Source organism: Trichoplusia ni, chromosome 10, assembly GCF_003590095.1.
Source record: "Trichoplusia ni isolate ovarian cell line Hi5 chromosome 10, tn1, whole genome shotgun sequence".
Taxonomy (NCBI): Eukaryota; Metazoa; Arthropoda; class Insecta; order Lepidoptera; family Noctuidae; genus Trichoplusia; species Trichoplusia ni.
The window spans coordinates 3,173,055-3,200,991 of record NC_039487.1 but is presented as its reverse complement, the minus strand read 5'-3'; the positions used below and the strand labels follow the sequence as shown (position 1 = coordinate 3,200,991).

At 35.2% G+C, this 27,937-nt stretch overlaps 2 protein-coding genes across 5 annotated transcripts; one reads left to right on the top strand and one right to left on the bottom strand.

Moving 5' to 3' along the window:
* Window positions 1-18: 18 nt before the first annotated feature.
* LOC113498355 (organic cation transporter protein) lies at window positions 19-20,018 on the bottom strand. Of its 2 annotated transcripts, none has more exons than XM_026878350.1 (3): window positions 19,649-20,018; window positions 8,310-8,421; window positions 19-1,962 (listed from the first exon to the last, which is right to left on the bottom strand). In XM_026878350.1, exons 1-3 carry the CDS (start codon window positions 19,689-19,691, stop codon window positions 462-464), a joined length of 1,656 nt encoding a protein of 551 aa, XP_026734151.1. In that variant the 5' UTR covers window positions 19,692-20,018; the 3' UTR covers window positions 19-461. The 2 variants fall into 2 exon arrangements, with proteins under 2 accessions (XP_026734151.1, XP_026734152.1); XM_026878351.1 differs by lacking the exon at window positions 19-1,962 and adding an exon at window positions 2,599-6,909.
* LOC113498354 (solute carrier family 22 member 5-like) lies at window positions 4,134-27,937 on the top strand. Of its 3 annotated transcripts, none has more exons than XM_026878348.1 (9): window positions 4,134-4,254; window positions 21,885-22,173; window positions 23,014-23,117; window positions 24,170-24,324; window positions 25,204-25,372; window positions 25,981-26,116; window positions 26,206-26,508; window positions 26,598-26,911; window positions 27,254-27,937. In XM_026878348.1, the coding sequence occupies exons 1-9, from the start codon at window positions 4,211-4,213 to the stop codon at window positions 27,474-27,476; spliced, it is 1,737 nt and encodes a 578-aa protein (XP_026734149.1). In that variant the 5' UTR covers window positions 4,134-4,210; the 3' UTR covers window positions 27,477-27,937. The 3 variants fall into 3 exon arrangements, with proteins under 3 accessions (XP_026734149.1, XP_026734148.1, XP_026734150.1); XM_026878347.1 differs by lacking the exon at window positions 4,134-4,254 and adding an exon at window positions 21,723-21,813; XM_026878349.1 differs by lacking the exons at window positions 4,134-4,254; window positions 27,254-27,937 and adding an exon at window positions 21,723-21,813 and having other exon boundaries at window positions 26,582-26,864.

Here is a 27,937-nt window from a genome sequence, read left to right as displayed (position 1 = left end):
GGATCCAATAAAACCAAATTTACAACGTACCTATAATTTATTATTAGTATGTACATTTTTTACAATATAATCAGAATTTCTTTGTACAGTCGATATCACACCACATCACGAGATTCTCAAGCACCAATAGATCATTTTTATAGGCACTTTGCTTTAACACTAAAATACTCTAGTAAAACAAAAATAACAAAATATCTTAAACTCTACGAAACATACCTAAGGATATAACTACAACGTTTATACAATAATATTTGTAACTGTTTTTTTTTGGCAACATCAAATCAACATAGTTTCAATTTAAAAACGTAAGGTAACACTTAATGCAAACAATCGTAATCATAACTTAACGTAAATACTTATCGAAGCAGGAACACATAAATTTCTACCATTACATTCGAATTGGTCATTAATTTGATTGGCTTCAATTAAATTCAACAACATCAAAAATATATTTATAATACTCATACTTTCTTAGCAGCGTCTTCTAAAGGAACCATTGATTCAGGCGCTTTATTTTCCTCAGAATAAGTTCGGTTTCTTTTTCCTAAACAACTAGAAAAGCAAGTGTCGCCTTTTCCGAATCTTTCTCCATCGGCGAGTGACTGAGGCATTGGCTGATTCATAGTCTCCGGTAAAAACATACATAAGAAGCCAGAAATAACAGCCACTGCGCCAAATGTTATAGCTGGGATTTTAGGATTGAATGAATCCAGCAATGTTATCAAAGGCGTTAAGGCGCCGGAAAGCCTAGCACACATAGAGCCGAGACCGAGGGCAGAATTACGGACTACGGTCGGGAATAATTCCGCTGAATAGTTATAAATAATGGCAAAAGAACCTGCTATAAACAATTTGCCTGCAATAACAATTCCCGTCGACACGGTACTTCCTGCTGGCAGAAATGTGGCTATCACACAAGCTGCACCACCCACAAGCATCATAGAGCATATCAGTGGCCTACGACCCCAAAGGTCGAGGAAATAAATGACTGCTGCATAACTAGGAAGCTCTACAAACCCTAATATAGCTGTAATTAAATAAGGATTTCCCTCCAGCTTGCCTGTACTTAATGTAAGGCCGTAATAAGCTATCGAATTAGCGAACCAACAGAAACAGACGTTAAGGGTTTTGTTTCTCAAGTTAGGAGTTCTAAACAAGTCCCCCGTGCTGGCAGAAGGAGCATCAGTTCCTTTTGACGCTTCAGCTCTTCCTCTAGAAACTAATTCTGCCCTTTCCAAGGTGCTTTCAGATTTATTACATTTAAGAGCCCTCTCTACAATATCCACAGACTCCTTTGCCCGACCTTGGGCCCATAGCCAGCGTGGAGACTCATCCATGATCCAAATATGTGGTATAAGGAGAGCACTATGCAAGCCATATATAACTTGGAGAATCTGTCTATTGTCAACAAGAGCTCCCCATCCTGCGACTAACATGATGCCGCCAGCAAAAGCGGCTTGGAATGCGACACCGCACGCAGTTCGCTTACTAGCTCCCACTAACTCCATAGTTAATACAAACCCGGTAATGTAAGATCCAGCTGACCCGAAGATACCGTATAAGAAACGCACTGCCAAAAATGACCAATACTCTGGTATGAAAGCAACTACAACGCCAAATACTAATTGTAAAACACCAGACCAACAAAATATAGTCTTCCTTCCATACTTATCCGCCATGCCGCCTAAAACTACGGCTCCAGTAAACACTCCTAACATATAAATAGTTTGAGCAAGAGCGCCCATCCACCTTTGGTTACAAATGAGATTCCACTCCATAGCACGCGATGACGATCTATATGTCGTGTCGTACACCCATTTCGAACAAGTTGTAGTTTCATTGTTTTCATAAATTAAGCAGCTATGTAGACCCCCTGCGACCGTTTTAGGTATAGCAGCTAATATTTCTGAAGAATTCCACGGAGCTATCGACTCATTTGTGTCGACACCGTCAACCCAACATCTGAAAATCAAACAGTTTTGATTAGGTAAATATATAAATGAAAAAAGCCACAGATCATTTTCTTGGCTGGCTGTCCAAAAGAATTGTAATTCTTCGCGTAATTACTGATAGGGATCTACTTTCTTGTGCTTTAGTAAATATTATCTACTTTAGGGCCGATTTTTCAATCGCCAGATAACTTTTATCTAACGAATAAGTTTTTGACTTTTTGACAGCTTTTGTATAGAAAATATGTCAAACGGCTATATTTATTCTTCAGATAAAAGTTATCTGGCGATTGAAAAATCGGCCCTTAATCGATTAACATTGCAACCAACTTGCTGGCAGTCAGCCTTTCCCTCTTTTTTGATTTCTTTGAACAAAGAAATCTTCACCTCACCGACTGAACAAGACGGCTACTAAACAATAATTTAATGCTTCTAGCAGAGCTAATAGCTCCAAATAACAGTACTAAACTACAGAAGAAGAATATATAAGTTCTATTTCAATTTATTGTAGTGCCGGTGTATCGTTACTGTTGGAGTGATATTGTGAATGAGATGTGTTTTTTACTTCGGTTACACTTTAAGTTATTTATTCAAAAACATTTGTTCCTAAGCAGATTAGAATAGGAAATTATAAAATAAAACTAAACAGTATTAAAATACGTTTATTTAATTCGTGTACACCATGGATTTTGATACTTACTCTTTTCGTGATAACGTTGAAATGTCTATCAAAACTTAAAAATAAACGAAATAAAATTAGAGAGTTTGAATTTGACCTGTGAAATATTTAAGGCTTGTAAGAATTTGAAAACATTTATTATGTGTATCAGTAATTAAACGAAAAAATAACCGTTATCATTTATTCCTCACATATTGTCAAAAAACTATAATCCCCGCATATTGCTAACAGTCACCAACTCACAATATTGAGGTCGTAAATTGACAGTTAATTTATGTTGCAAGCCGTTTTAGAGCTTATTTTTACGTGAGGTCCTTAATGCGACAAGGTTTCTGCCGGCAATTTGTGGGTCTTAAGCGTAATATCTGAGAAAATAGCAAAGTTCTATCTCAGTGTCAATAAGGAAACAGTCGAGAACATATTAATATTTATACATAAAAGACTCATGACTATAACTTCTACAAAGTAAGGTAATAAAACGTATAACAACTTTATAAATCGTTAAGGTTCCTTAGAAACGTTAAGTAAGATCTGAAGATATAAATTACGTACATAGGGAAAATTATTATGATATTGATAAAATTGTAAGATAATCGAAAAATAATTTCTGATTGTTCAATCTTACATACAGTAAAAATGTATACAAAAATGCATCGCATGCTACCTAATATAATAAGTTCTTTTGTTATCTTAGTTCTTCACACTGGTACCAACAAATCGTTAGCTTTAAGTAAGAAAAATTATAAATCCTAGTAAAAACTGTGATGTTTGTCTAATTCAGGGACCTTGCCACCACATGTTATAACAACATTATTGCACTCGTGAAAGTGTTACAGCGCGCTACACGGCGCTCTTTGACAAGTTTAATGATTATTATTTATTGAGTGACGGCAGGCCCTTGGTATAGCCTTATCAGTATTGTAACATAATTTATGTATTTGAACATTTTCAGTCTTGATGTTGGCAATTTTATTACTTAGATAGGTACCTATATTAATTAGCGTTTTGGCAGTTTAGATTGACTATCCCTCACTGTATTTCTTAGTAATACTTAGAGAATTGTTAAAATAAGTAGGTATATAGGTACTCTATCTGTTAGTCTTCTAATTAACTAATTACTTGACATTATTTATCACTTGCTCTTAGCTAATTGACATCCGTATTTATCAATACAATGATTATAACACATTGATTCATAATACATACGTACATTTAACAGAATCTGTAGTTTCTTAATTCAGTAATAGGTAAAGCATTATAGAACTGGCTAAAGCTATTTAAATTCTACTCTTTATAGAAACTTCATAGGTATGCGACCGGTGTATTCGAAGTGTAGAATGTCGTAATTTACATAAATAAAATGAAACATGTGAGTTGATAGGTGGTCAGTTTGTAATATCTTACGAGTGTACTCAATGATACGTTTATATTAACGTGTATAGTTATAAAAATATAAAACAATAGAAAAATGAAAAACTCTTAAGCATTGAACACATTATTTTCCTTGCAGTTTTTAAATATACAATTTTAAAATACAGGGTGTACGTGACTGTTCCTGTTTTTTAATCTTAGATACACATAAATGACTTTTATGCGTGTTAACTTAACTCTGCTAAGTATCCTAAAGTAAGTTATATCTTATTCAATAAATTAATCTTGTGATGCTTTTATTGGTTTTTAAAAAAAATCAAGCACCAACTGGCAGTGACAAGAAATGGATTCGAAATAGATTTTATTTAATTATTATTTAGCCATGTTGACTAGGTAAGTAAAATGATGACATCAGTCGATTACATTGCGACAACGATTAATATGATAATCGATGTCTAAAATTCAATTAAGATTGATAAGTTCGAAAACCCATTTAATGGGCAGTGATCCCATCACATTAAAAAAATAATTAACCGCTAAGTATGTTATTAAGTTTAGATCATTGACTTATTAACATTGTCTTGGACACGAGAAAAAAAGGTTAAATGGTGTAATATCTTGTTTATAATAAATCTTCCTGTCTGTGCGATTACATTATATATAATATTACCATTAAAAGCTCTTATGATTCCGTTATTTTGCAAATTAGTAGGTTCTCAGAACTCTCTATTTTGCTTACTTTATAAGTCAACTGATGCCACGAACCTGTTTTTTTTTCGGTCTTTTTAACTATTTTTCAATTTATATAAGTACCATTAAGATTGTACTAAGTACCTAAACTAAGTATGTAGTACACACAAGCATATATTTAGCTGGTACATCCAGACATATACATGCGTCGTGTGTTAATTTTAAGTTGTACTTAATTGTTTTAACATCTATTAGTTGTATACCTAGGTACTACCACTTATATTTTTCCACAACATAATAACTAGTTGTTAGTAGAACAATTATCCAGTCTAAAGCAAACCTGTTTTGACAAAACTGAAATGCTTGTTATTAACACTTGACTAGACAATTTAAATAAATATAAGTCTATTTACGTATCACCTTATATCTAAAGTATATGCATGCGTTCTTCGCATAGCAGTAACAGTGAATATAAAACAAGAAAGTTCACAGTTGTTAGATAAAGCGTTTAGTAAATGTATAAAATATTGAGCAAGAGTCATCAAATGCAAGATTTACGTACAAAGGTAATATTTCGTTAAGAGTTTAAAGCATTACAAAATAGCCGTGTTGCCTATCTTAACTGTTAGTAAGTATTCGCTGTCTACAATTATTAAATAGTTTCAAGACTTTAAGTCGCTTTCCAAGTTGAGTCATTACATACTGACGTCAAAATACAATTGTTTTTACGGTTTCTTCTCCATAACTTCTAACGGCACCATTGTCTCCGGGAGTTCCGCCGAGTCTGTGCTCATTCTTCGACCGCTGCAGTTTGTAAAACATGTGTCACCGACACCAAACTTTTCTCCGTCTTCCAAAGACTGAGGTAAGTTCCTACCGATCGTTTCTGGCAAGAAAAAGGTTGAAAATCCTGATAACAAGGCAAGGAAACCAAAAAGTATGGTAGGTATCTTAGGATTTAAAGTATCCAACAGATTGATGAGAGGTGTCAAAGCTCCTGACACACTAGCGCACATACTGCCAAGACCTACTCCAGAACTACGGACCACTGTTGGGAAAAGCTCAGCCGAATACTTGTAAATTATTGAATAAGAGCCTGATATAAAAAGTTTTCCTACCATTACCACCCCTGTGGTAGATGTAGAGCCATGAGGTAGAGCGACAATGACTAGACAAGCGATCCCTCCCAACAACATCATGGTACTGATAAGAGCTCTATGTCCGACGCGGTCCAAGAAGTACACAATTAGAATGTAGCTTGGCAATTCCACAACTCCCATTAAGAACATAAGGAAGTAAGGATTCCCGTTCAGTTTGCCAGTGTTAAGAGAGAGCCCGTAGTATACAACAGAGTTAACAAACCAACATCCGCAAATAATTAAAGTTTTTTGTAGCATTTTTGGCGTCTTAAACAAGTCAGTCGTTCCAGCGGAGTGTTCGTCTGTATACTTAGCACACGTGGCCTTGCAGTGGGATACTAGCGCGGGGGTGTCTATCGGGTCAGTAGATCCGTTGAATTTCAAAGCCTTTTCTATAATGGCGACAGATTCACGAGCACGACCTTGCGCCCATAGCCACCTAGGGGATTCATCCATAAGTAACCAATGAGGAAGTAGGACTAAGGCGTGTGCTGCATATACTAATTGTAAATAGAATCGATTATCTATTAAGTATCCCCAAGCGGCCAATAACATAATTCCGATAGCAAACATAATTTGGAACGTAACTCCGCAAATAGTGCGCTTGCTTGGACCAACTATCTCCATTGTTAACACAAAACCGGCAATGTATGAACCCGATCCAAATATTCCATAGAGGAATCGAAGTCCCATGAATGTGTAGTAATCAGAAGCGAAGGCAACAGAGGCGCCAAAGAGGAGCTGCAGGATTCCGGCCCAAAGGAAGGCAGTTTTTCTTCCGAACTTGTCAGACATTCGTCCAAATATGAGGGAACCAGCAATTACGCCAAACATGTAGGCGGTTTGGGCAGAGGCTCCCATCCATCGCCGACTGCATACGAAATCCCACTCAATCCCCCGCGACGAAGAATAGAACTGAGTATCGTAAACAAAAGATTCGCAATCGACTAATGTTTTGTTTTCGCCGTACATTCGACATGACTCAAGCTTCCCGTGCTCGTTTATAGGAATGGCAGCTAGAACTAGTGAAGAGTTCCAAGGTTCCGTGTGATTTGCAGTATCTACTCCTGGCAGGTAACATCTGAAATTCAAAAAGAAAACTAAGAATGTTTGCTTGCGCATATTTTTATTACTTTCGTGCCTTGCGTGCGCAGTGCATGTTAGTTGCAGTTTTAAACTTCATTCCGTTCTAATAAATGTAGTTAAACCTGTTTAAACACAGTGAGATAGTGCACTTTTTACTGATAGATACTATTAAAAGCTGTGTGTTACAACTAGGTTCAGCAATAAAGCACGAGTTATTTTAGGCTTCATTATAATTCTAACACAAACCAAATGCACTTAATTGTGTTTGGCTGTATTGTTTACAGATAATATAATAACAAGTATTTATTTTCGTATTACTATTGTTACGGGTTTTCCTCCAACATATTGGATGTATACTACACATACTTTAACTTTTTATTACTTAAGACGACGTATTATTGCCGTAAAGTAACCTTGCAGTGCAAGAATAATAATTAAGTAACATGACATTCATGGTGAAAATGCAACTGTTACACATTTTTTACCGACTACAAAAAAGCGGAGGTTTCAATTTAGTCGGTATTTTTTCATTAAAACTAGCATGTTTCATAAAACAGTAATAGGCATTGTGACCAATTGGTAAATGATCCTAGGCAGTAATGAATGCCTAACCCTGAACCAAATCGAGGATGATCTAAATGAACTGAATCGTTAATGATGCTACATACAACGACGAATGGATTTGTTAATAGGTGGTGAATTTAAAAAGCGACAGACATAGCGTTCCATAGCCCAGACAAAGATATGTATGTTATAAAATAGTGTACTTACGTATATATCAAGATATAACTGCACCAATAAAATCACTTTGTTGTTGTAAAACGAACACCAAAGCCGACCACTTACTGCCCCAGTCGTACCGACAAGCATACCGTACGCTGAATAACCAGAAGCAAATGTTATAAGACCCATACCATACGCACCAATATATTTCGGAGGGTGATCTAGAAAGGGATAAAAGATAAAGACTTCACACGACTAACACTACATTTACCCTCACCAGAGGTGGGAATGTACCCGAAATTTTTCTTATCCTGCTAACCGTCCATGCCCATGCAAAGTGAAATATTTTCCTGTTTACCTACCAAAGAAGCGTAGACAGATATTTGATAAGTACAAAGTCTTGGACCTTCCTGTGAATCGGGACTTGATAATCTTAAAAAAAGTTTTTTTTATTACACTAGGCGAGAGGAGGATCTACCAAGTAATACCACCTGTTAAAGTGAGACTTGCATTTGGGGAAAGGAAGCGTAGTCTTGAAACCATCGTTGCCAACCACAGTCTTGCTTTACGATGTTTAAGGGCCTGTGACTATCAAATATCTATCCATGCTTTCTATTGAGCATTGTACCATTTAACCCTGACGTTCTCCACAGTCGAAGGTTGAGGACTGACCTATGTTCTGGTACCGCCGCGACAGTGACTAGAGACAGCATGTGCATGCCAGCTGTCATCGCTGCCAAGATATGAAGGATGAACTGGAAACATTGGTATCGCCCGAAGTCACCTGGAACCACCAAAAAATATTGTTTAAAACATTGAGAAGTAATTTAAGCTGTAAAGGTTTAAATACTACTAAATGTAGAGATTGCGCGATTTGTGTCGAGATCTCTGGGAGAAAGAAAATTAAGTACAAAAAATTATTCATTTGAACACGATCTTTGTATATGGCTTTGCTTACAGTTTTATGATATTGATCTTATGAAATTATTTTCTCATCGCTGAAGAATTACTATGAACATAATATTTTAGGTAATGACTTTATGGTGCCTTGTTTTTTATTGTAATGATGACTAATTTCGGTTGCAACATTTACTTAGTAATTAAACTATTTTGCATGCATACGCTGGAAATCCAAACGTGTGGGCTGTTTGGGCAGAGGTGATTTAGTAAAATTATAACACCTGTTCAACATGTTTAAAGCAAATGTTGTTCATGTTAACCTAGGCGTATGTTAATAGAATAGCTCGTTAACGGGTTATTTAACATTTAATTAATTTTATTACTACTTTTGAGTTTTTTGTAAATATGTGACTAATGTTTATTTCTCTCCCCGTTCCATTGGTTGTATGTTTTTTTACAAATATTAAAAATACAGGTTATAAATCGTAAGTGAGTGAACCCGTACCCACTCAGTCTCAATCTGAGATCAAAAGCTAGGATTGACCATCAAACCATCAATCTGTGTATTTGTCCCGCTATCAATCTGGATTGCAATCACTGATATTGGTCACAGATCGAGATTTATTGTGTAAGGGTGCCATAGAAGAAACAGATCTTTTTCTATTTAAACTCATTATTTACACGCGTTAAAGAATTATGTAGGTCGAGAAAAGTGCGAGTATATCTTTCGAGATAAGAAAGTAACGTACCATGGGAAAGGTTTTTATGTAGAGCGTGAAACTGATCACATTATTATGTATTTGATAAGCGCTAGTAGAATTTTAGTTCTGTGCGTATATTTTATGAACATCATTGAAGTTTTGCTACAGTTTTCCTCGTACCTAAACGAATCAATTTATACTACCACAAGTTGGGGAAATATATGTGTGCTATGTAACAAATTAGCGCACTATTAGATTAATGTTCAACGAAATTTATTTTTTGAACGGAAAATATAGGAAAAGGATACGATAACTCGCTTAATAAATCTAATACATAGGTACACACGTTGCTGATTTAGTCACTCCTGCAGTTAGTACGTAGAGTCGTAGATAGATAAGAGCATAAGTATCAAGACGATTTCAGTTAGTATATGTATATTAGTTGGAACTAGTTTACGCGATGGAGCCATTGTGTAATAATAAATGCGGTCTTTAAACTTGTAAAGTAAGTATATTATATAACATTTTGACGATTTAGCAATGACCTTTACGTAACGTGATATCAACTTGTACAAGGTGAACCAATTAATATAACAATGTTAACAGATAACTTAGGTCCTACAAGGGCGAGTATTTTAAATATAATTTATAATGTTTAAGTAGTTTTAAGGTCATTCGAATTGGTCGTCTATTGCTACTTGATAATTGTACTTGAAGGACATATGATTCGATCGATCGGTGAGTGGTAAGTACAGTTGCAGTTAACTTCGGAGTTATAAAAGTACCTGGGTTGACTGGTTCTTGTTTAGATTCGATGTAAATTTATGTCTCAAAAGAAAGACCTGTTAAAAAAATATCTTCGAACAATTACAAGTTTAATATTTTTAATCGTAAGAACGAATCCATGATTTATCAGCTGCTTTACTTCGTCTTATTTTATACGTAGTACACGCGTCGTATAAAGCATGAGCATTGCCCTGTATGATACAATTATGGAAGGATATAAGCAACGCAATTAATATCAACGGCCATACCGGTTACTCCCACTTACAGGTATTCCGTATAATGTAGATTGCTATCGCACCTGTTATGAAACGAAATTTAAAAAAAGAACAGCACAAAAAAAGAATTTAAGTTCTTGGAATTTTCGTTAAAAATCACTGGCCATAAATTATCGGTGTTTCTTTCTTTTCTTATTTGTATTTGCGAATTGATTATTGTTCTTTTTTTTCACATTGTTTAAATTATACGGGGAATTTTATTTGCAGGCATTAAGCATTTGCAATCAATTTCGTGTCGAACACAGTTGGGGTAATTAACCCAATACCCATAATACCAAAAAAATGCAATTTCCTAATTAATAATAGAAATTTAAATAATATAACTGTATTAAAACTCTTTTCTCCTAAAACGGTAAGTGTTTTTGAATTGCATACAAGCCCATATTGTTTCGTTAAAAACCACTATTTTGGAGCAAGCCCTACTATGGTTAAGCTAAGTGAAATAAAAATTGTAAAACATCAAGGTTACCAACTATTGTACCGCGTCACTAATACTTTTTAAATTTTGTAACTTTGTGACTCTACATTTTGGCTTCTTAAAAATGTAAATATTATAAAATGTAAATTATTTTTGAGCCAATTTTCTAAAGTTATGCCTATGTACATACTAATATTTATAGCAATTTACGATGCAATTAAAACTAATGATTTAGTTTTGATATGGACATTCTTTTAAGTTGACGAAAGTGTTATTGAACCTATCTAGATTAAGTACGCTGCATATTTATTGAACAGTGATAGACACAATTACAATATTGTTATGGAGTATTGTATTTTCCCTGCAAAACACAATCGAGTATATTGAATCTGCTAGTTATTTTAAATATGACTATCGTGGAAAATTACACTTTTTAAATGATTATAATAAAATAATGGCTCTCCTTTCAAGCGTCCATAATTAACTTGATAGTTAAGTTCTTAGGGCCAAATATTCGCGCAGAAATAAGTTACGCAGCTTAACATACTGTACGTGAAACGTATTACAATAATGGTTTCATAATACGGGGGTCGTTGTATACAATGCTCCACCGAACACTATCGCGCCGGGACTCCGATAACCCTTTAACCTGAACGCACTGTACCCGATCTGTTCGACTCACGCCCCTCGCACCACATTATCTTATCACGTGCTAACTCCATAATTAACACAACAAAACGTGTTAATATGAATCTACCAACTAAGAATAGGTTCAGTCATTACGTTAGCACTAATCCGTTTATATCAATAGATTTATTGTTCTCGCCGTTTACGACGTCTTATTCTGGAACAAATAAATTTTCCGATGATTCTTAGCATCGCAGGTCCTTGGTACGTAGACTTTTTGTAGAGTTTCATATATTAATGTTACCAGGAAAGTGAGTTGTTATGATACGAGTGAAATGACACTGAGGCGCAGGTTTATTGCCAACGCGCCGTCTCACTGCGCATGACCGCTTAACTGCGTCGGATGAGCAAGATGTTTCAGCCAACGGATGGACTCTTTAACCTAAGAGATAAATGAATGCTGCAGGAATTTCACTGACAATTACCAAGCATATGAGATGTTTTGTTTACAAATGTTGGGACGAGTAGGCGGGAACGTATGACTCAATTTATGCAGCTAATGTCAGCAGTATGAACTGCACATGTCTGTGTAGGAACATCTGATTACATTACCTTATAATAGGCTACATTTATATTTTACCTCCAACTTAAACTACCAGAAAACGAGGGGTTAATTAAGGACACAATACGGTTCAAATAGTAATGTACTGTTGTGGGAGTTAGAACGTCCAAGATGTCAGTAAACAACTGAAACTAAACGTTATAGCTTTTAGAACAGCTAATTGGGATGTAAAACAATTAAAGGTTGATCAGAATTACATTTATCGCTAACATAAAATTAACGAATCGATGTAAATTTTCGTTTCGAATGTACAGCACTTATTTAGAGGGCAAAAAACTAGCCATCAAGAATAATGCTTATTTTTGGGAGGCATTTTAATTCTTCAAATACAAACTACTTTCGTTTATGTTTACTTGCTTATGCAAGCACAGACCTTTGCACACCTGTGAAACAGTTTTCAGTCGGAATTTCAATATGAAAAGTGCGAATAATATGATTATTTTGTGCCATCAAAAGTAACCACAATTAAAGGATAAATAAATTTGCTATTCAAGGTGTAATATTACTCTTATCCGTAGTTATGACGAATTTCGTGAGACGCCAATGCTGACCAGAGGATTATGCAAGCTGATAAATTATATAAAATATGTGCAGTCGTCTGCATAACAATGCTAAATCAATTAAGTGCGAGTGTATAGAAAATTACATGTCACGACTTTGTTGAAGGCCAATGGCTACCATTACAAGCAATAATAACGTGTATTATGACATTGCTCGACTTTTAGGTTTTGTAGAGCACCGCGGTGTCGGTTCGTAAGATCGTCGCGTCACGCAACACGTATTGACTATTGACACAGATGCAGACGTGATAACGCACCCGCGACCGATAATAAGAACCTCAATAAAAGGTTTTGTAGAGTTTTCGTAAAATATGTATTACATATTAATATCACCGCAAAGCGACAACGGTTCTATGAATAATTTATTGTCAGCTTTATACCTCTTTACTTTTTAAAAGAGGTACAATGTTACTGCAGACCGTTTTCTTAGAATAGAGTTTTAAAAAAGATCGAGAATTTTTACAGTGGTCGAAACAAAAACATCGAAAACTATGCCTAAACTACGTTGATACGTAATTGCTTATTAAGCAGTGATAACGTTAAACTGGGTAATTGGATTTGACAAAGCCGTATCCTAACTTGTAGTTAATCTAATTTATCCAAAACATTACTTAAGTGGAATAACAGTTATTTATTTACCTACTTAGTTTTGGAAGCATGAGGTTATGAAAACTGTCTAGATGCTGTCTAGGCGGGTAAATTATTGAACAATTTAATTTAATCCATTATTTATTTAAATATCTAATCTCCTTCGTACGTGTCTGAAACAGGATGCATGTATAATATTGTATTTATTTATTTTTATTCGTTACTATAAACGGCTTCGCAACTGAGTAGAACCGATAATACCCTAATGGAAAATTACGCAAATACAGAAACCGAAAAAAATGTTATTTAGTACAACTTCACAATCAGTTATTGTATACGAAACATAAAATGGTCAATTCCCTTATTTAAAGGTCTTTGTCCTGACACGCCTACTATACCTACGTACGTGAATATCGAACATCCGGGCGCAATACATTATCTTTGGAAGACCTACGCACGCGCTTGCATTTTTTATAATTCATACCTATGTATAATAAGCATGGATACTTGCTCATTTTAATAATTAACTCTACTTTCTGTACACGAATGTAGGCATAAAAACTTAATGACGCAATACACTCTACAGTGCCGAATCTCATGGTACTTGACGAAATAGCGCCCCTGATTACCAAGGCACCAGACATCGCAATAATGTACTTGACTTACAAATTTCAAAAATAGATTTTGTGAAAGTACTCAGCGACTGTGTACCAAGCAATCGGTAGGTACCTCTCACATATCTCTGTTGTACACCGCTCGTAGAATTGGTGCAATTAACCGAAGCGCACTTACTTACATGCAAGCAGTAATTTACAAATTGGAGGTCATGCGCAGAATACCGCTTACGACGTTTTAAACCACTCCAGGCAAAGTCCACGCACATTATGAACTCTATACTGGAACGAAATCACTTTTACTCCTCATCAGTTCTTTTTTAATTTAGGGGACGGAAATTTTTGAGTATCTCCTTGTCAATTCATTTTGAGCAAAATCTGCTGATATTATTTCTGTGCATATTTCGACATGCGACCAAAATAAACGACACACAAAACATTCTTGGAAGGTCGTTTACTTTGTTGAAGTACGCACTGTTCTCCTCATTTTCGCAGTATTTATTCCTGTGCTCATTTTAATGAAGTAAGTCCAATAATGTTGGTTCATAATTCTTTGGCAACAGATGTAATGCTATAGCAATAGCGTCCCGCGACTTTGTCCGCGCCCTCGTCGCCTTTGCAAGTTAAAAGTTCCCTCATCCTTCAAAATGTTTACTAGCCAAATCCTTATACTTTTAGCGTAATTCTTGTCACTCATGGAATCCAGTATTTGATCCTTAGGGAAAAAGTCGCTCATTATAGTAGGTATTACAATATAATAAACGAGAAAATGGATTATTCAATTTTGTTAGGCCTAGCGTCGCCCTAATCTAATTTTGTTGATATAGCTTACATTAGGTGACACACATTTTGCACTATTTACGTCATGTTGATAAAAGGAACGAAATATTCAGAATGCCAGCGAGTACTGATTTAGGCGTCTCGAAATAGTTTTAGACATATTATGTCGCTGACCTGAAAAAGTGCCCTTGTTACGTTCAATGATAAGTATATTTACACAGATTTTCATAGCAACAAGAACTGCTAATTGCATTGATTACACTAAACACGATATTATTACGTCAAAGTTGGCTAAACTTTTTAAAAGACGTTATTGAGAACTGTGTTACAAGAGACTCTACCTTTTTTGAATGACATCAGTATGAAAATTCCAGGTTTTGCCAATAAGGTTTAACTAAATACACTTCTTTAAGTATGTATAGTATACAGCCATAAGCAAAAGATCAGACTCATCTCTATTGATCACTAGTGCATTAGTTAACAAAGTGATACATCTATAATTAATATTTTTATGAATGTCACTCAATGATTGGTAACCTGTCAAATATTGTCGTGCAACCTCGCACAAACTATATTAAATTTCTTTAAAGAAAAAAGTGGGGCAGCTAAAACGGAGCACATTAAAAATACCTATGCGTGCGTATGACAGAAGGAAAACTTAAAAAAAAACAACTGAACTATAAACCTGCGATATAAACAAAACAAATGATGAATAAATGCAGTAGAGATCGTATTTATCTGTGAGTACGCGTATCGCATACGCCGGGAAAACGAAGAAATTGGCCGGTGAAACTTGACTCGGTTTCGTCTTTGAAAACTAAGTTAAACGTTGAAGAATTTTCTTGTACGAACGTGAAATGAATACCGACAGTTAAGGTAATTTCTACAACATAAACTTGTTTGCTTTGCTACATCTTGTACTGATATTTATTTCTGAGGACAGTAAAATGTGATATTTTATGCTCCGTTACTTGACATCACATGGCATCTTAGCAATAAGAGCTTTGTATTTTACTAAATTATGATACACTAACATTTAGCAAAGGTAATGATTTTAAGACTGGCCAGTGTGCTAGGTACCATATTACTGCCGGTATTAAAATACCTAGTCGTAAATGTGAGCACTCTATTCCTTATACAAATTTTAATACAGAATGCATAAACGATGTTCACAGCACTCAAAAAAAAAACAAAATTGATTCAAGATAAATGTAGCCTGTAATGCAATTGAACGCCCAAGTCTAAACATTACATAAACACATGTAATTAGCTAGAAACTTAAATATACACAGTTAGACCTTTTATAACGGAATGTATTCATTAGCTGTGAGCAAGTAAAGACAATTCATTTAAAGTGTAAATAAGGAACATTGTTGCCTAATTGCATGAAATTAACTGTTACCAGTGAATACAGTGACAATGGTCACTGTACGAATAATTAGTTTAGAAATAGTTTTAGGCCTCAATATTGCATATGATAATTGAAATCAAAATTAAAAGTTCTTATGTCATGTAAGCCGGTTTTTGGGCAAGTGAAAACTATAAAGTGGTTACTTTTTCGTTTTAAAATATGGTAGCTAAATACCAGCATTTTCAGAAGAAGAGCAGAAATTCATTTAGTTTTTTTTCTGATGAATAAATACATAATAATCAGGCATAAGAAAAAAGGCCATAAGAACACGAAAAAATAGAACAAAAATCATAATTTCTATAGAAAATACCAATCATGCAAATAACTCGTCATTTGGCGGCAGTTCTTGGGAAAACATTAGCATTTCATTTGTTTTATGACGTAATGCAATTCTAAAAGTGTACACAATAATCGGGAACAAAACGTATATTTCCTTGGCAAGCCGGGTAGAGCCATAATACCGATTTATTTTGATAGGCATGTAATGTTTGCGTAGCCTGACACACCTCCGAAATGTTTTCAGCCGAGTAATCACCGGCGGCGGTACGTAGTAGGTCAGCTGACTGTCTCAACAGCGTGACGCGCGATTTATTTTAAAACATTTACCATTCTTCAAAATAATGTCGTTGTTGACATTTCAAGATCATTACGCTCTAGTTCGTCCCACAATGCGAATTCTTATAAAAAAAGGGTTTTGTTTGAAATTACACAAACCTCTACACAGCGTTTCTTTTATAAAGCTTTTAGCGTTTATCATTGTGTATTTGACATGAATAAATCACGCTTGCATGAGCAAATAGTCACATCAAATATATCAGGAGATAAATTAATCTGATACGTCAATTACATAATATCTAGCCGAACAACTTAGTCACATTTCTTGTGTACATACTATTACATATAATGTATTACATCACAAACTTATCGTACATTACAATATACTTATCGTTGTTGTTGTTGCACAACCCTAACTTCGATGGTCTTAATGTCCTGTCAAAATTGTATCTAAGCCGGGATCATGCTATCACTACTTAGTGACAAGATGCCAAAATATGATAAAGTACTTGTGCCTACTGAAACTGTTGCTACCTCGTTCAGTTTTTATAACACACTGAATGTTGTAAAAGGTTATTAAGCCGTTACGTAAAGAGGATGAGCAGCTACAATCGCCTGCAATAAATAAATACTAAGATCGATAAACCGTTTGGCAAAGACTCTATTTTGTGTCGACAGGGCTATTTAGTAAACATTCATAACTTAGCATGACTATACTACTAACATTGTGAGCACACTTTTGTTTTAGGTCATCAAATTGCACATTTGATTTTTCAGTTTTGGAGAAAATTCGAGTATAATGTTAGTTTATTGCTTAAATATTTTCAACTCCCTTGATAAAAAATGAAAAGGAAGACGTGTAAAATATAGATCAAAAGATCCAAACTATCTCTAAAAGAGTATGAAAGTCAGTTTTCGTAAAATTTATTCTGTTCAGAGTCCTGAAATAAAAGTTGGTTTACGATCGCAGTAAAATCCCTAACTAATGTTTGTCAAATAACCCTGTAGCTATATTGTTATCGACTTTGCGTATTATTCTTTGGCCATGTGCTAACAACGTTTACACACTGATATGGTAAACATATAAAATAGTTCCGCAGTGACACCCTGTTTACCTGACAATGATCAGTCAAACAGCCAAAGTATTGTTTTCGTTGATGATGAATGGCCAACCTTGATACATCCAGCTATTTACGGACAATTGACTTTGATATTTTCACCTACTTTAGCCATCAATGGAGAATTATAAAGGTTAGAAAAAGACACGAAGAACTTACTTGGTATTTCAAATCGGCAGACGAAACAAATAATGCTAAGCTTGTTAAACAAGTTTTGACTTTAGTTATTTCTTATCCTAACACGGATAAGCAAACATACATAATCCACGTATAAATAAACTCGCTTAAATACCAAATTGAATAAACTTCAATCTTCGTCTTTAACTTATTTGAATGTATATGTTATTTCTAGTAGGTCCCTACGACTCCGATGTAAACGGGAATTAGAAGCTAAAAATAGCCCGGAAAGAGGAGCTTAATGATAATTATGGTGTTTATTTATATCATAACAGGTCGCCAGATAGTCGGAGCTTCCTCTACTTACATCATAAGTTTTCAACGAATGTAACTGGAATCATGGGCTTAAATTAATAGTTATAATAACCTTACACATTCTTTTTTGTTTTTAATGTGACCTTGAACTAATATTATTATTCTAGGTAAAACTTTTAGAATGAAAAGGTTGAACATCAAAAAAATTACTGCGATTGATGATAAAATCAATAAATGCCATAAACACGAAGCTAAAATTGCCGTTTGATAAATACAACAAAAAGGGTAATATAATTCAAGCGTCAGTATTGAGTCACGTCTTTTTAAGTTAAACCTGCGGCCTGTAATTGCTGTAAAATATAAGAGAGAACGAGCATTGACCTGTTGCATTGTGATTTGTACAATACGCAAATATAAACTCCTTGATAGGTTGATATCAAAAAGGTCTTCAAAATTAGGCTATCAGAGGATATGAATGAAAAATATATCTACTGATGATTGATGTATCTTCGAGTATGAGCGATAATCCTATCAATTGTACCGTGTAACACATTTTTAATAGGTTATGACTGCAATCAAGTATTACTGTAGTGGGTCTGCAGTACCGATACTCGGTATTATACAGGGTCACCGATGTCACGCGACGTTATGGCATTTGACAGCATTAACATGAATAATTATTATGGTAATACAAGCATTGTTTGGAAGACCTACTTACTTACATTCAGTTAGACATTAGAACACACTTTTAATTCATCATGTACATAAATTGACGCCTTCGGTGTTTAGACAATCTTGTAAAAGCGTGTTGTGTGTTGAAGAAATACTGTCTCATTTTTGTAAAGGATATAAATTTTCCGTGTAAAACTTAATACGTGTGGTCTAAAACGTAGCACGCTGTGGATTATGCAAATATTATTTGAACAAATATAAAAACTTGTGACGTATGTAATAATTGTCAGAAAAAAAATGCTCATTTACATAAAACGTGTACCATTTTATTCAAAGGATAGTTGTATAGAGATAGCTATCTATCGTCCAGACTTACTCGTTAAACATGCGCATAATGTATTGTAGCAGCCAAGGTTCGTTTTTTTATATTGATATAACGCAAAATTTTACCGCATTATGAGATTTATACAATTTTCATACAGGTTATACTTAATCTCGTTAATAATGATATCTCTTAATTTTTTTTACAAGTTTAAACTAACATTTTCAAAGAGCGTTTCACAAACCCGGCTTCAAAGTAGCTAAATTATCAGAAGCGACTATCAAGTGAACAGGTGGTATTTCGCACTAAGTACTAATAATTAACTTTAATTCAATCGATAAAGTCGACATAGAGGATGTGATCAATTAGAAAGGAAAGCGCGGCAGCTTTAATTAAACTCTACCTCTCAGTCATATGAAGGTTTACGCTTACAACACTATTCACATTTCTCAGTCAAGACAAGATTGACCAGTTGCAACGAAAACGAGGCCAATAAGCGTTACTTGCACTGCTTGTCTGCACGAAACGAAAAAAAAGCAACGAACCAACTTCACTAAATTTAAAGGGTTCCGACCGAAGTTAATTGTAAGTATCCATATGTTTAAATATGCTGCGAAAACGACCACTCACCGAGCTTTCCCATCATTTCCTCTAAAGCGTGATCCTTGTCCATGATTGTGGCGGTGGTTCCCGGCGCAGTACTTGGTTTGACAAAATTCTGTAACGATATTCACAAACACCATTGATGGTAGAGTTATGTCGAACGCGCGGCGGCGTGAGTAGTGCAGGCGAACGCCAAGCGTGCGTGCCGGCGGACGAGCGAATGGATGGCAATCGTCGCGTCGAGGCGCCGACCGCGGGTCGGTTACCGCAATCGCGCGAAAAAACCTAACCTCTTATCTCCGTCGGACATACCTGCCAGTTCGGCAATTGTTGCTAACGCCGTAATACACAGGAGCCTCTATCTAGCTCTATAATTGGCGAAGCAACTATAATCTAAGAAATCACTTATTTATATTATCAATGGCTTTTATCAGACACATTCACGTGAATGTAAACAAAAAAATATCGGCCTAATACTATAATCATTAATCGGTTTACTGCGCATGCTCTTTTTTCATCACTGGAACACAAATACGTATAATAATGATATCGTCACAACTGTTTATCGTTAGCGCAACGCATTTGATACAAGACACGTTAGTCGGTTACGTATGAACTTCTGTTTACCGCAGATAGTCACAAATAGAACAACATTAGATATCCATGTTATAGTTCACATTACTATTTGTATAACATTACAACATTAGGAAATAAACGTTCGGTAGAATGGCTCTACCCTTTCAGTTTTATGAGTATCTTATCACTTAAGCTGTAACAATTGAATCATCCCACGATATAAATAAACTCAAGGGTAATCCGCAGCTGGTTAATCGAGCCTACCGACAGAACCAATTTTGTCGTTTCATGGGTCTTTACAGCATTTGACATTGTTGTAAATTCCTGTTACAAGTCGGATAAATTTGTCCACTACTTAGATCTCAATGCCCATAATGAACATTAAGATCTGATGTAATTTTGACCGATCTTTAACTTATTATCAATCCTGACAATGTATTGATAACATTTTTTGATCTTTCCTATTCTTTACTATAATTTTCATTTTCTAATAAAAAATAAATCATCTTAAAAATAACACGGAAGCATATCTAGAAATTATTATCAGCTGCCTGATCTACTCTGATCTATCACAACCTAATAAATTAATGATTGCGCAATATCTGCTGAGATATTTTTATTTTCATAACCTCATTGGTCCCATATCACAAACCAACAAACAGTAGATAATGTTATTGGTAATATTTACAGTCGCACTTCGGTATGTTTGCTTGGTACATAAGTTGGGACTGTTCGCGTATATAAATGTTACATTCTACGAAACGTATGTTCTCGCTAAGCTGGCGTCGAGCGGCCACCGCCGCCAGAGCGCCGGCAGCAATGACCCTCGGCCGTCGCAATGCAGGCGAGCCAACACTAACCCGTACTAAACAACGTGCTTACAAACTGCATTTAGCAGGATCTTCTAAGAAAACTGATATGCTGTTTGCGAACCCATCTCCACTTCAACTAAGTCTACCGTTATCAGGAAGGGTTAAAGTTATATTGATAGAGCTAATCATTCTAACGCGGCATTTTCCTTGCCTCTACATTTACGTATCATAATTCTTATTTCGTCTAAATCGTTGTTTTTAATATGCGATTTTTTTCTGATGAGACTTTGTCAATGTTAAATTGCTCTCTCAATTTTTATTATTATCAGTAAACATATATCTAAAATTATTATGAAACCGCGCCTTATCTATGTATATTGGTTCATCGCAATATGTAAGTTGCGTGCGATACGAACTTAACTAATAACGATTATACATGTGTATAGTTGTATCGTCATAAAATCACGACTGAATATTTATTAGATAAATAAGTACCTGCATGATTCTAGGTAGCGCGGTAATTTGAATTATTACTTTAGAGGGGAATAACCAGAATTATCCTCGAACTGCTTTTTTGTTTGTGCAACACACACATTGGTCTCACTTGAACATTGAATTGCTAAACTGCAGCGGGATACAAGCCAATGAATAATTTAACACGAATCAACTTCCAACTCAATGTATCACAATTAGAATGACTATATAACGTTGATACCGCCATCGTGCGTAAATGTCACTTTTAAAACAATATAATCAAATCTATGTAGCTTCAATAGCAATGACTTATACAAGGACCATGTCTGTGTACGTAAATATGTTTATCTATGTGAAACTATAAAAGCATACGAAGTTATAGAAGTATTTGTTTGTTATAGCATCGGAACGATATATGAAGATGTAACTACAGATGTGGCAGGGAAAATAGGCTATTGGCAATGGCATGTCACACTGGTGTCAACAACGCTGATGGTACTACCAATGTTCAATCAATACGAGGACATGTTCCTTTTGAAGCCATCTGAGGTCTACTGCGTGCTCCCAAACGAATATGAAATAATAAACTCAAGCTTATGTGTCCTGACCATTGCAAATAATGGTACTGAGGAGTTCAAGTGTAATAAATGGCATTTGAAATTAATGTGGATCGTTTGGATCAAGAAGACGGTACTGTTTGTGTTTTTTAGCTTTTAATTTTTATTTGACTCGTGATAGCAGGCAAGTAGCTCTGAAACTTTTTCGAAAGTTATATGTAGGTATCTTCTTAATTATCCTAAGACTCCACTGACATACGGGAAGGTGTAAATATCGTGAGAAAATTTGGACTTCAAATAAAGGAATCTGAAATCCCTCAGCTGGAGTGATCTGGCGAGGTCATCAATTCTTAAATCTTCCTGAGAACAATATGATAAGTGGCCTTTGCCCAGCAGTGGAATGTGCATAGGCTGGATATATCATTCTTATATTTTTTGTACCACTATACCTATTAGAGTTAGTGCCAAAGCTGCATGTCTAAAAGATACTATAAAAACTTCGCCATTAAACCGTCAAAATGATTGAAAGAATGAAGAAAAAAATTAAGGTTTCACTTTCAAACAGATTTAACAATCTCTGCATTACAAAACTTCGAACAATGCCAAAAAAATGTTTACGATTTGGCTTCTGAAAAGTGGAATCATAGAAAAATATTCCTATTGTTTAATGATTCCATAGCAAAAGTAGAGTTGCGTTTTTTTTTAATGTGTTTACCTAATTATTTATTATTTCTAAGTAATTTATAATTGCTTGGTTATTACCAAACACCACTGAATTACAGGGAGCCGTGGAAACTCAAAATTTTGTGTACTAACAATTATAATAATTCTGTAATGAACATACGGAATGTGATAATCCTCAAGATAACACTTAAAAAGGAGAGATACTTTTCTCTAGCGCTCCAACTGGTCGATATTGATATACCTATGTGTATTAGTATTTATAGGTTGTAATTCACAACATGTTTTTCAGTGGCTTGTTTTCTGCGACAAGAAATTAAAGTTATTGTCGACAGCTATCATAAGTCGATTTGGTTTGGTGTTTGGATTTATCATATATGGACTCGTTTCAGACAGGTAATTACAAATATTATCTAATATATAGAACATACACAATACTGCAGTATTAAGATAAAACTGGAATCAAAATGTAGATGGTTGCTTCTACGAGTATAGTTTTTCTTTATTTACTTGCGGTTATAACAAGTTTTTATTTTAAATCATACTATTATAGTTTTTATCGATTTCATTTTGTGTTTAATCATGAGCAGTCGTTTAAAAATAACTTCAATCACAATTACCTATTAGATGTATATTCACAAAATAAATATCTGAGCACTCTATCCTATATGAACACTGGTAAACTTAGTTATTTTATTAAGTTAGCCTAAGTTTAATAACTTAGGCTGTAAGTAATTGTATTTGATTCTTTGTGACAGTATTCATGGAACTTGGAACTATTGTGGCTAACCATATACCATCACAAACATACTATCACTTAACCAAAATTGATGTAAGAAATCATCATGTAGATAGTAATAAAGATAGTCAGATATATAACCAATACATAGATTAGGTAAAGCTACATATTATTGATAAGCTATCAAATGGATCTTCTTGTACAACTGATAACGTTTACAACTAAATCCAAGTTAAATACCAGCCTAAATCGGGGACAGTAAATCTTTATAGGTTTATCACTCCAATATTTCGTAATGTGATATACAATATTTAAGTTATTTTAAAATAAATGCAAACATTCGGCCTACATGCAATGGGACTTTTTTGGGACTAACCCGCTACATCTGTGTACTCGTCCTTGCGACTCCTATAAGCTACGATTTATAATAAAACCAACGAAACACTTAAGCTCGGTATGTCCCAGGGGAACTGTTAACTGAGATCATAGCCTGGGAACCGGCCACGAAATTAATCAGAAATAGTAAAAAAGCAGAGTAGGAAAAAATGTTCCACTTCCCTCCATAGCAAGCAATAGGACTGTTGATGCGGAAAAGAGACGCCATTATGCGCCCTGTAGTACTGTCCCGCTCCCACATTGCAATAGATGCAGAATATATTTAGCCCAGATCTTTTCTAATTAGAACAATAAAAAATGATCATTGTTTCAGTTTTGGACGAAAAACAGCAATCACTTTCGACGTATTTGCAGAACTAATACTTGGCTTGGTAATGACGTTCTGTGATTCAGAAGGATGGTTCCGATTGATTGCCTTTCTAAAATCGTTACTGGGTAGTGCAAACTTTTACATGGGCCTTATACTTAGTAAGTAAAGTTTTCCTTATACCGTGTCTTCAACTATCTTGTAACAGAGAACTCTTTTAACTAAACTCTAACACAGTTATTCGCCATGCTTATTGGAGTATGAAATTATTTAGTTACTCTTAGAACCAAGAGTTTATAATGTAGGTTATTAAGACAGACTAACAATAGAACGTCTGACTGTTTCGTCTCAACGGTAGAAGTGTCACGCACTTTGATTGATTCTACGAAATTGTAAGACAATATCTGCGCACGATCATCTCCATATGATCGTCTGAATAATTTATTAAAATTACAATACTTAATCACCGGTTTTCAAGTGACTGTCTCCCAAAATGGCATTACACTTGATTAACCATCGCACGTCATGGTTTTATGTGCCGTTGCTATAAATGGACTGGCATTTTTTAGTTTACCTGTAATATTAATAGCTCACTCGAATTGACCTCCATTGTTTTATTGCTTTTGAAGTAAGTATTCCATTTTGAACAACCATGTTTGAAGATTCACGGTCAATCTATTCTATTATTTTGACACGTACCTGTTGATAAGCAGGTATGTAGGACCGATGTAATTATGGCATGAAGAATATTATATTTTAATAACAACGAATACGCCTCCTAAATATTCAGGAAGAAGAAGACATACAATTTGTGACTTTTATCCATAGCAATAATTATTTATTTAGACTCGGATCAGGCTAGCTTAAAATGTCATGAACCAAGAGACCTAACTTATTCTAAAATGTGGATGTGGGACAGAAGCGCAAAATAAAGTGCCATCGCGCTTTTACAACTGTAACTAGATTGAGATACCTATCCGTCCTAGGTATAAGGCAGTAACTACATAAATTTATCTTATAATATAATTCACTTTTTACAGTATGTGAAATAGCAAGTAACAGCTGGCGATCCTGGCTCTGTATTATAGTGATGTTTCCAAGACTTCTAGCTTTACTGTGCATGGTGCCCCTCGCAAATAGTGCACCGAATACCGAGACATACAGTTTTATAGCCTGTATTTACGCTGTTCTTTGTTTAATAGTAATAAGGTAATCTCTTTTCACTCACGGGCTAACTTCATGAGAAGAGACCCGGTCCTTTTTAAAGGCGTGAACGGGGACACAGATCCAAGGTGCAGAGGCCTTCTTGAGAACTTTAATATACAATGTGATGGGGCATCTACTAGGGATAATTCACCTCCGCTCTATGGGAGAACAGACATGAAGAATTCAAAGTAGATGCAAAACTATTGCAATATGTATGTAAAAATAATTAGGCTATTATATATATGAGATATGTTAAGTGGACCAGTTTATACATTTCGTGGGATTCCCCTTAATACTACTTTTTAGATTACCCATTATAAGTAGAGCTATATGGGATAAGTGTGCGCAGTTAAGCTTTGAATTCGCACTGAAATATTCGTAAATGGCTTAATCTGAATTTATAATGTAAAGAAAGAGAAATAGAGATGAAAGAAAACTTGAAAATGGTTTAAATCTTCAAGTAAAATGTGTACAGCTGAAATGAGAAACCTCTCCCTTTCGAAGTCGGTTAATAAGGGAATGATTACAGGAAACATTATTATAATGTAAGCAATAATATATAAAGCGTCTGTGTATTACTTTAATTATAATACTTGTAAATAATCATTTAGATGGAGTCCAGAATCACCTCAATGGTTGTTGCACAATAGAAAAATACAGGTTGCAGAAAAAGTTCTAGCCAAGGCCGCGCAGACCAACAGCATCAAACTTTGTAACGATTTCAAGATAAGGCCTGTTAACAACAGAGTACGTCTGTAAGTTTATACTAATTAGTTATTAATGAAACTCTCGATCTCGCTGGTATGTTAATTAATATTCTTATTAATTATTTCTAGGCTTACGACTGTCTGGATGAAACAACGACTTGTGTCGGAATGTTGTCGACATACAATATCAGAATGATATTCCTCTTATCCGCCCTTTTCTGGATCCTATACTATTTTCTATGGAGCCAGATTTACGTAAGAATGTATAGTGAAGAAGACATCAACTATTTATTATTGGAAGTGTTCTGCATCGTGAGTGTGTTTGGGTGCCTGACTAAATTCACATCTGCAAAGTTGACGTTACGATATTTGCTATTAGTACATATCGTAATCACAGGACTTTTTACCGCTGGTGTTACATTTTTGTGTAAGGTAATCATTGTGTTATGCCTTAAAAGGTTTAGTTTCATTTTACTTAAAAGCAAATTAACTTGTTCTAAAACAGTTCCTTAACCTTTCAGGGGCCTCTTCGGAGTTTCCTGTCTTCAATTGCCTTAGCATCAGGAATTCTAGCGCATGCGTTAATCCTCAACATAACTCCTCGATTTTTTGCAATAAACATACGTGCGACAGTGGTGGGCTGTTGCCATGCTACTGGCCAACTGGGCTCAATAGTCAGCTATCTGCTGTTTCTGTTCCGTCCGATAAATGACGTCACGTTGGTCAGCATCGAACTAACAGTGATGACGATTCTGATTGGACTTTGCATCACCTTCCCAGACGTGGATGACAGAGAGCTACCTGATGTCATGGAGGATATGGATTATTTTTCGGAGTAAGGAATACCACCACTTCTTAACATTGGCATTCTAAAAGAGACGTCGCTCCACGCCTTGTAGGGCGCTATCACACTTCCACAATTGTCATGATATTCCAATACCTAATTGATGATGGCAGCCCGCCAGTACCAAATCTCTATTAGATATTGTTATCTATCTACCTTTGCTCCCTATTTTAGTTTATGTTGTCCACAAACTGACACGTATTAACACATTTTATAGTTTCGCACAAATCAAACAGTTGTCCATGTAATAGCTCTAACAAACAGACAAAACTAACAAATGCATTTCCTAACACCAAGTGGAATGACAACAGTTAAAACTCTTACTTTCAACAGGTTATCGAAACCACTTCGTTGGGTTACTCAAAAAACCAATTCACCGTCCATTGAGGAACTTCAATTGAGAGTGTATTCTTTCGGAAGCGTCGAACCAAATACATCACAGAGCCTATTGGATGAGACTAGGCCAGCGGCAAAACCAATAGGCTACATCAGACTGTGGAAAATACTCAGAAATCATGTTCGCCGAAAATTATCGAGACAAATAAATCCGGAATAAGTTAGATATAAGTTGGAGAGGTGGAAGGCCGATCTACCTCATTTACTTTGCCATCCAGAAGGTCTACCGCCATGTTTTAAAGTAATATTATTGCGGTCGTAGAAGAGAGATGCCGATATACGCAATGTATTGCGCTGTCTGTTATCCAGAACAAGTAATAGAAAAATCTAATAACCCACGTTTTTAAATGTGGCTCCATTCATAATTTATCAAAATCGGCCAAGCCATTTTTGTAATTATAATTTGCATTGTCATCTTGTTTTACCTACCCTGAAAATGTCAGCCTGCTAGCTTATCGGGAGGAGCCTCAAAATTGAGTTGCAAAAATTCAAACGGAACGACAAATAAACGAAAAGTGATTGTATAAAAACGTGGGAAAAATAATAATATCACTTAAAGATCTAGGGGTAGACCCTCTTCTTCCACAAATGTAACAAAGGCTGCGCTATAAATTAAGCATG